Below are 10,000 nucleotides of genomic sequence, written 5' to 3' on the forward strand. Positions count from 1 at the left end.
GATAAGAGTGTTTGTGATAAGTGTGTTTGAGGTGTCTGGTTACTCTCTCTCACACACACACACACTGTCGGCCCCCCAGAGAGACTCTCAATCAGACATCAGTCACTCCAGCAGGAGAGATAGGAGACCGCAGAAACACCCCGCACACTCTCACACACACTCACACACACACAGAGCAGCGCTGGAGTTTATCTTAAACACACACACACACCTCCTCTCTGTCAGTGATAGCGGTGTAATGAATGCCTGGCTAATTGTGTGGCTCCGCTGATGCTCATCTGTGTTTGTGAGGATGAAGCTCCTCTGCTCCTCCTGCAGACACACAGCACTCTCTCATCTGTTAGTCAGCATGTCTCTCTCACACACACACACACACACACAATCTGTGTACCTTTCTGTTCTTCAGTTATCTGGTCTTTTCCACAGCGTCTCAGTGTGGGACGCTCGGCAGATATCTTTAAAGGGTTAACAGAGGGTGTGACCTAAAAAAAGTTCAAGAAGCACTGCCGTAAGAACACAGACTAGGATCCATTTCTCAGTTTATTCTTTCAATGAGCACAACAGCATCTATGAAGCTGAACACATCCATTTCTCAATCAGAAACACAAAAACAGCAAAACTCCACAGATCTGATGAATGATGAAAACAGACAGCCAATCAGAATCCAGTCTGAGGATTCGGAGGAAGAACTGAGAAATGTGCCGTAGTGACTGATAACAAATGATGTTCAGAATGCCACTTTTCAGCAAAAGCCATGTTGCATATTTCATGATAAATATTGTCCAAGTTCACTAGTTCTTGACCCCCATGAGTAAAGCATCAGCGTTCAGTCGGTCCCTGACCCTCGGTGAGGATGAGAATGTTTCTGACCAGTCTTTTGTCGTCCTGTAGGTGCACGAGCTGTTTGAGTGCTGCGTGGCGCTGTTACTGGGACCCGAAGCTCAGTGAGTGTGTTTCCAGCAAGGACAACACAACGTATGCTCTTCTGGAGGTGAGCGGCGCTCAGAGTTATATAGCTCCATACACTGGGTTCAAACCAAGTCAAATATTAAATATGATTTAAAACCTCAGATTAGACGGAAGGATCCTTACATTGTTATAGTACACAGAAAGCACTATAGATTGATCCTCTGTCCAAACCCTAGAGAGCAGCCCAGCCACACCTCATCACAGACATGACAGATTAATAATGTGTCCTTAGCGGAGAATACAATCCCAGCATGCACTGCAACAGACTCAGGGAAATAATAATCAGAGAGCAAGAGAAAGGTGCACCATATTTCCTATACAAATGTACAAAAACAAAGTCACCAGAACAATGAATGAAACCCAGAGTAACAGTCAGTAAATCTAGTCACTGTTATTTGAGTTTAGACAAACTCAAAACTAAAAACTGAAAGTGACAATGCTCTTGACACTGATTTCAGTGATTTCTCATGTTACTGATTTCAGTGTGCAAATGATGGAGAAACAGAGGCATTAGACTCCTCTGTGTATAAGATAATGAACGAGATTTCTAAATCAGTCCTCTCCCTACCTGCATTTTCTCTCACTCCATCCACCATATTGGGTTGATTTTCTTTTTCACAACAGAGCTTTGTTTTCAAGACTGAAACAGATTGTGTAAGACATGCAGGATTCATTCTGAGGAAAGAGGAACTCTGCATCTGAGACAGCTGACGGTTCACATGATCTGACGGTGCAGAGCTGAATATTTCACCTGACTGAAACCAGTCATTTCAATCCCCTTACTGAAAACACTGGCCGTCAGTCCATATCCCCCCATTCACACTATTAATGATCGCCTTACAGCTGTCTTAGATAATCATAATATGTTTGCTAAATTTCAGGCTTTTTTTCCATTGGTTCGTACTAAAACGGCTCCTCTTAGAGTTTTAAATGTCTTAAGGTTGGTTCTGGAAAGGCTGGTTCTGTTAGATCTTTTAGCTCCTTTTGATACTGTTGATCATTGTCTAATAGTTGAGAGGCTCAAACAATGTGTTGGTATCTCTGGAACAGCCTAGAAGTGGTTCTCTTCATTCTTTTCAGACAGGTCTTTTTCAGTCCGAATCAGCAGCATTTCTGTCCTGTGGTGTTCCCCAGGGTTCTGTTTTGGCTCCATTGCTTTTTGCTTTAGATTTGCTGCATTTTGAGTGATTAATAAGTACATTTCATGGTGTTTGTTGTCATTGTTATGCAGATGACATTCAATTATATATTTAGCTTATATATTTAGTTTATTAATCCACGTGAAATGACTCTCTATTCTTAACTGCATGTGTGTTTTTATGGGCAGGCTTTGAGTCTCGATCAGCATGTTAATTCTCTCGTTCATACTTGTTTTTATCAGTTGAGAAACTGATAAACATCCACATTAGAAATGGAGATGATCATACATCTTTTTATTTCCTTTTGCTTTGATTATTGCAGTTCTCTTTTTGTTGTCTTAATAATTCCTCCTCTAAATGATTACAAGTGGTGCAAAATCCTTAACTAAAAAAATAAATACTTACATAAATGGTTCTCCTAATTTAAGGCATAATAAAGACATAAGTAGGGCAAAGCAACTTCATTAAACTGCACATTTAAATTCATTTAGACCATTTAACTAATTTATAGAACAAATGTGCTCCACAAGCCTAGTTCAGACTGTTCCAGTAATTGCCCTGAAATAGAGAACTGGCAGAAGAAGCAGATGATTTACTGTAACACCCACCATAACACACAACTGCTGAGACACTGAGAGCACAGCATTCCACTGCATTATGTGTGAACTGTATTGTGATGCACTTCAGAATGCCACAACACACAACAAATACATTATTTTGTAGAAGTGCTTACATTCATGTACTTGCAGCGAGTTTGTTCAGTTAATAGACTTGAGTGCTTTCTACCCCCTCTCTGTGTTTTCATATTATTCATATCAGTAACAACTGTAGTTATACCACAGTAGATACATAAAGCATTGCTTCCTGTGGATATACATACACACACACACACACACATATATATATATGTGTGTGTGTGTATATCCACAGGAAGCAATGCTTTATGTATCTACTGTGGTATAACAGATGTAGAAACATGCTGCTATGTAACTATATATGAAAGATAATATAATAATATAACACAAAGCCATTTAGTTTCAGCTTTAATAGTCATGGAGAGGAGAGGAGAGGAAGTCTGGAGACAGGAAAAATGTAAAAGTTTGTTTATACGGTACAAAAGTATAATTTCAAAATGACTTAAAAAAACTGCACTTCTCTCTCATTGTTATCTTGAAAATAACATGCATCACTGAATTGTGCAGCGTAAAAACAGACTTCTGGGAAAAATATGTTGCAATTCAAGAGACTTTTTGGTCAACATGCCAAAAAAAAAATTGTTTTCTTTTTCCCATGTGCTAACACTCCATCTTTCCATAAAAACAGTGAGGGCAGAATGTGGTGTGATTGTGCTTGTATAGCCATAAATAACTGTGTGCCCACCCTTCCTCTTTTGTTGACATTTTCCCTCACACACACACACACACACACACAGGAGACTGTTCGCATTCATGGTTCTCTGTTCACTGTTGTTTTTGCAGTTTTTTCTCATTTGTTCTTGCCTTTTGTTTCTGTCCCAGAATTCCTCGTCCTGTCCCAGGATGGTGGCCTATGATGTTCCTCCACTGCCGTCTGGAAGCACTCGTGTCTACTCCCTGGAGCTCGAGAACATAGAGCATGTAGGACCCTAGTGTCTGTACACACACACACACACACACACACACACACACACATCTGTGGTCTGGGGACACGGCTCCTGTCAGGGCTCTGTCTCAGTATTGATGGGCTTTGGTTTGCACAGCTCTTTTGACCCTCTTTAGTCACTATTCACACTCTTGGCTGCTGTCAGTATAAAATATCATGCTGCTAGGGTCAGGGTTAGTGGATGCTGTTTGTAAAGTCTGGAATACACAACATCTGCAACGCAATCCAAAAAAACATGCTGACTTCCACTGGACGAGTGTTTTCTGCTGATCCTTACAAACGGAGCGATGATTATGTTATTTTCTGTGGTAATGAGCCTGCCATCTCAAACTTTGAGGTCTTCTGTGGACCAGAAATGAGGTAGAATCACTGAGATGTGCTCTTCTGCAAACTGAAGAGTAATGTAGCTACTTTTCACAGACATGCAGCAGCCACATCCAGCAGAACACAGGCTTTATTAAGCTAGCTGAAGCTAACGGCTAACTGCTGGAGCTCATGCTGTGTCGTAGACTTCAAGAGGCTCTGACAGCAGGCCCGGCTCCACAATCAAATCACTGAGGGTGCTTCTTAAATTAGTGAGGGTGCTGTAACTATATGTATATATTGGTATCTGTTACTGTGGTGCAAAGAGTGTTCCATTCATAATCACTAAAGAGCTGGCATTCATCACAGTTCATCCCGATCTCACAACGATACATTATTATCAATAAATTAATCCTCATTATTAGCATAAAGACTTTGTTTTAATGAGATGATTCGCCAGAGCAAAAACCCAGTGAGAGGATTCTAACTTAAACGTCTCTGATTTAAGAAATCAACGGATATGTCCATGATTGGCTACATTGCTCAACGCTGCAAACACATGAGCCCAAACCATACTGCACTGCATAGTTTGCCAAATATTCAGTAAAATGCCATGAATAGAGCTTTAAGTGATGGTGCTTTTGATTTCGTCTGAGGGTGCTCAGCAAGCTCACACAGACGCAGACTCCTTCTACTGTTGTACTGTGGATAATGAAGGCCTCGAAGCACTTCCTCTCCGTGTGGGTCTGTATTATGACTTCCAGATGGCTTCACACACGTTTATGTGTGCTGGTCTTCATCATGATGTCTCTGTGTTATGAGCATGTTCTCAGCACTGGTTGAGTGTGGGAATCCTCCTAGAGAGAAGGAGGATACTATCAGGAGTGTGATGTGACTGTGTGTGGTTCGGGGGGTTTGCATGGTATCACTGAGAGATGCACAGAGATCTTTTGTCTGTCTGATGGTCTTGTGATGTTGTCTGAACATGCCTTCAGCCTGATGGGATTGGACATAGCTGTGGCTCTGCTCGTCATGCTCTGTGTGTGTGTGTGTGTGTGTAGGGCACTGAGCTGGACTGTGTCTTCAGCGACGGGCAGCTCGACAGAGCACAGTGGCAGGACGGGCTGTCGGTGACCTGCAGTGGAGTGACCGTAAGTTCATCCAACACATCCGAAACACGTTTGATTGACAGGCGGTCCCACCACACACTAATGCATCAACTCCAGTCTGAATGTCTCGTTTCACTCTCAAATACATCAGTATGATCATACAGTGGGTTTCATCTTAACTTTTAAGTGTTTGTAACTGTAACTCAAATCTTCGATTTACTGATGGATAAAAGTGCTTCATGTGGTTCTGCAGCTCATATCTACAGTGTGGAGCAAGATATTCAATCTGAATCTGCGGAGAAGAGGAACCAACACATATATAGACAGTCCAAAGCCCATGAGAGGTATCATCACACACACACACACACACACACACACACAGTCTGATAACAGAAGGTTCACTGGTGTCCTTGAGGAAGTGTGTGAAATCTGTGCAGTAATCATATTAATTTAATGCTGAGCATGTGCTTCATCACCATCAGACTGTCTTCTGCTCACACTGACTCATAACAAACACACACACACACAGGGGGGGGTTGGGGATTTTGTCAGGTTTAGCTCAGTAAACACACACACACACACACACACGGGGGGGGGGTTGGGGATTTTGTCAGGTTTAGCTCAGTAAACACACACACACACACACTCACAGCTCAGTTGTCTGAATGGGCATATTCCATTCTATGGTTTTTAAACAGATAGAAGCCATGGGCGGAGATTATTTTACAGAGGACCGTTACACCCCTTCACCTACCAGCATACAGAACCTGTTCATCCATCCATCCGTCCATTAACAAAGTATTATATCCCCAAAAGAAGGTTTTGGGAGATTCTGTCAGATTTAGCTCATTTCTGTGTACAAATTCATCTGCAAAATATGAATATGAACAACTTCTTAATCAACATAAAGATTTTAAGCAAAAAATCTGAATGTGGATCATAATGATTTTTAGAAATATAATGAAATAAAGAAAGATTTGTTTTCTTTTGGAATAAAAAAAAAAATTGTAATACATTTTACAAGTCATTCTATTTCAAAATTTGAGGTTTAATTTAATGTGTTAATTTGACACACACACATACAAAAATTTTTTGAGTGAATATTATTTCTACATCATGTTGGTCTGTGAGGGAATGTATGTATTTTGGTACTGATTTTACATTTTAGATAGTTTTTCATAATTTTAACCACCTTCGTCTTCACTAGTAAACTTGAGCTCATGAAAAATTTACATTTAATATTTACACTTAATAATTACATTTAATTCAAAGAGAAATTTCAGCACAACCAGTTCTTGTTCATTAATGGTTGAAGCATTCTCATGTTTGTGTTTGCTGCTCACTTCCCACATCAAGAACCCTGTTGTTTATGGGTGTACAGTGAATAATCCAGTGAGCAGCAGCTGTCGTGTTTTAACACAGATATGATCAAATACACAGACGTGAAGCTGTCATGTGCTCTAGTACAACACTGCACTCGCTGGCGGCCTTGCTTGACACTGGCTGGATGTCACGTGTGACCCGGGATAAAGCAAGGGTTCAGACTTCAGAGGACAGATGTGTAACAATGTGTGTGTGTGTGTGTGTGTGTGTGTGTGTGTGTGTGTGTGTGTGTGTGTGTGTGTGTGTGCAGTGGAGGTGTACAGCTGCAGTGCGGGTGACAGCGACTGCTCTCAGTGTTTGGGCCGTCAGATGCAGGGCCACATGTGTGTCTGGTGTGAGAACAGCTGTCAGCAGCGGGACCAGTGCCACTCCATCACCACACGCTGCCCAGACCCACACATACATAAGGTACAGCACTCTCACACACACACACACACACACACACACACACACACACACACACACACACACACACACACACACACACACACACACACACACACACACACTCTCTCTCTCTCTCTCTCACACACACCCATTTGCTCTCTCTATCTACCTCTCTCTCTTGCTATTAAGCAGTCTCCTTGAAATATTAAGAAATACAGTGAGTGCCTCACACTTCTTTCTGCAGCTGAATGTGTTTAAAACAGCCTGATACTTGCTCTGTTCGCACCTTCTTCTGTCTCTCTCTCTCACTTCACTAAGGGTGTAAATGAAGAGAAAAGCAGGTAAAATGACGTGAACCGGGACTCATTACACTCAGAGTGCCAATGATGCTCGCAGGACTGTTTACAGCATCTTTTCATCTCACACGTGTCTTTACATATCCTACTTTGATGGGTTTCACTCTTTTTATGCAGTATTATCTTTGTGATGAAAGTTAACTACAGTCTGCACTAGCAACAGTCACCTGAGCTAAACAGTTCACATCACCTGCAAAACTCATTCCAAGCAACACAACTCTTAACACATGGCTCAAAACAGGCTCAGTGCAGAAAAACACTACACACAACCCTCACTGAGAGAACACACACCGTCACTCAGAACACACTGAGAGGAGTTTCTAAACACTTATAAATCATACAGAATGAGTTTTTTTGAGAAAGTAAAAATGCACAAAGTTTCCTGTGAGGGTTAGGGTTAGGTGTAGGGTTGGTGAAGGGACATAGAATATACAGTTTCTACAGAATAAAAACCATTACACCTATGGGATGAACACACTTTACACAAAAACAAACATGTGTGTGTGTGTGGGAGTGTGTGTGTGTGTGTGTGTGTGTGTGTGTGTGTGTGTGTGTGTGTGTGTGTGTGTGTGTGTGTGTGTGTGTGTGTGAACGTGTTTGAGTGTGTATGTGTGTGTGTGTTTATAAGATTGTTTATAAGCTGTTTAGTCTGAAGCCCTGAATGACTTATGGTTACCCAAACCATAATGAACATATAAATATGGTAGGTCTATGATAACTGTTCTGTCATGATCTTCTCATGTCTCAGCTGTCTTCTGTGTGAAACTGACCGTGTCTGACATGCAAGTGTGTGTGTTTTTACTGGTTCAGTTGTGTTGTGTTGTGTTGCAGGTGGAGCCGCTGTCCGGGCCGCTCACGGGGGGCACACTGCTCACTGTGCAGGGCAGGAACCTTGGACACAGGACTGATCAGCTCAACGTCTCCATCGGCCATGTGCCCTGCAGCTTACTGCCACAACACTACACTGTTTCAGTCAGGTACACACACACAGATCACACACTCACACCCTTCATCAGCTCTGCACACACACAGTACCTGCTGTTTGACTGAGTGACAGATCCTGCAGTGAAGTTTATAACACACAGATCATCATTTGGACGTGATTGACAGTTCAAACTGATGTGATGTTGATTTGAGCTTCACTTAATGTCGGAGTTAATCTGTGCTTCAGTTTTTACACATTTCACACTGGACACTGTTTATTGCACAAAAGTAAATAATGATCCATTTAGTCTAGAATGCAATGTAGGCAGAAAGCATGTTTATCCTTGTTGCAGCTAAAGCCATATTTAGTGTCATCTGTGTTGTGCTGTAGTTTTATTCATGGTTTTTGAGGGCGTCACACAGCTAATTATCCAAACTTCACCAAATGACAGATGAGTTTGTGCTAAAACATACGTCGTGATTGCTGGACTGGACACACAGTGTTGATGTCAGAGCATTGGCTCGTGATCCAGCAGTTTGTGTCTGTCACAGGTTGGTTTGTGAGACTGGTGTATCATGGAAACGGATGAGTGATCGTGTGAGCGTGAGTGTGGACGGGAAAGCAGTGGGCGTTTCGAAGGACATCTTCTCCTATGTGGTATGTGCAACCCTTTTTTCTCTGTTCACTTCCCTCTCACACCTTCAGATTCAGCATTCACTCTTTACTCTTCATCCCCATTTATTCTCCCTTCACACCCTTCAGTGCACGTTAGACGGCTCATCAGGGATATCACAGAATATGCTAACAGATGCTGATGGCACGATACTCACGATATCTCAACATTATCTCCCAGCTATCACGTGATGTGATGACATGTTTGACAGCATGAACTCTCTAGATCAGTCTGATCCCCGGCACAAGGGACACAGGCTGTTATCTGAGCCAGTTCCTGAGCTCATGTCATTTCCACTCAGCATTGAGAGATACTGTACAGTGGCTCCGGCATGTGTGGTTTGTTTTAGAAATGAATGTGAAGGAGCAGTGGTGCGACTGAGCAGATCCACACAGATCCTAGTCTTCAAACGCTTTTGCTCACTCTGATTTTCAGTCAGTTTTGACCAGTTTGTTACTGGCTTTAACCAACTAGAAACCAGCCCCCATATTCCCAAACACAGCTAGCAGCTGAAGGAGAGCCAGACTCCCAGCAGGACATCATAACGGTCAGCATTCAAGCCCTCCAGCACACTGAAGAGCCTCAGACCACTCAACACTGGCTTGGTGTGAGACTAGAAAACAGGATCAGAAATTCTAAAGAGGAAATTCCCCGAGGAAGAGGGATGTGAATGTGGACTCCTCCAAAACTCCTTCCTCAAACCTTTAGCCCAGTCGCTGAGCTCAGGAAACATCTGGCTGAACAACCCTAAACACACACACTTGTGCTTTAATATCCCCCGCTTGACCCCCACAGGATGTGATGTCATGTGGTCTGTGTGTGCTGTATATGTTCACATGAGTAGCGCTGACATTGCTTCTCAATGACATGCTAGTTACATACTGAAATCTGCTAACTGTGCTACAGCATTCAGTGTTAAAGCCTTCCTGGTGGAAAACCAGGCTAAAGCCTGCTCAAAGTGGTCTCTTGAACATAATAGCAGGTTTGTAGTTGTTCCACGCTGATGTAGTTTCTTGGATGGTAGATCTTCAGCTTGTCACAACAGCTGTATTTTGGAAAATAGTAGCTGATTTGTTGCTGGTCTGCCAGCTCTTTCCAGCGTGACGCTCAGTCAG

General features: G+C 42.4%; 1 protein-coding gene across 1 annotated transcript in view; it reads left to right on the forward strand.

Moving 5' to 3' along the window:
- Positions 1-10,000, forward strand: part of LOC113077501 (plexin-D1-like) — a 17,041-nt gene that overhangs the window by 1,871 nt on the left and 5,170 nt on the right. The window contains exons 4-10 of the mRNA XM_026249865.1: positions 892-991; positions 3,626-3,724; positions 5,114-5,203; positions 5,415-5,505; positions 6,795-6,952; positions 8,119-8,264; positions 8,764-8,869. Coding sequence (XP_026105650.1) covers positions 892-991; positions 3,626-3,724; positions 5,114-5,203; positions 5,415-5,505; positions 6,795-6,952; positions 8,119-8,264; positions 8,764-8,869 — 790 coding nt within the window. The remainder of the gene's footprint in view (positions 1-891; positions 992-3,625; positions 3,725-5,113; positions 5,204-5,414; positions 5,506-6,794; positions 6,953-8,118; positions 8,265-8,763; positions 8,870-10,000) is intronic.

Source organism: Carassius auratus, unplaced genomic scaffold, assembly GCF_003368295.1.
Source record: "Carassius auratus strain Wakin unplaced genomic scaffold, ASM336829v1 scaf_tig00022697, whole genome shotgun sequence".
NCBI lineage: Eukaryota > Metazoa > Chordata > Actinopteri > Cypriniformes > Cyprinidae > Carassius > Carassius auratus.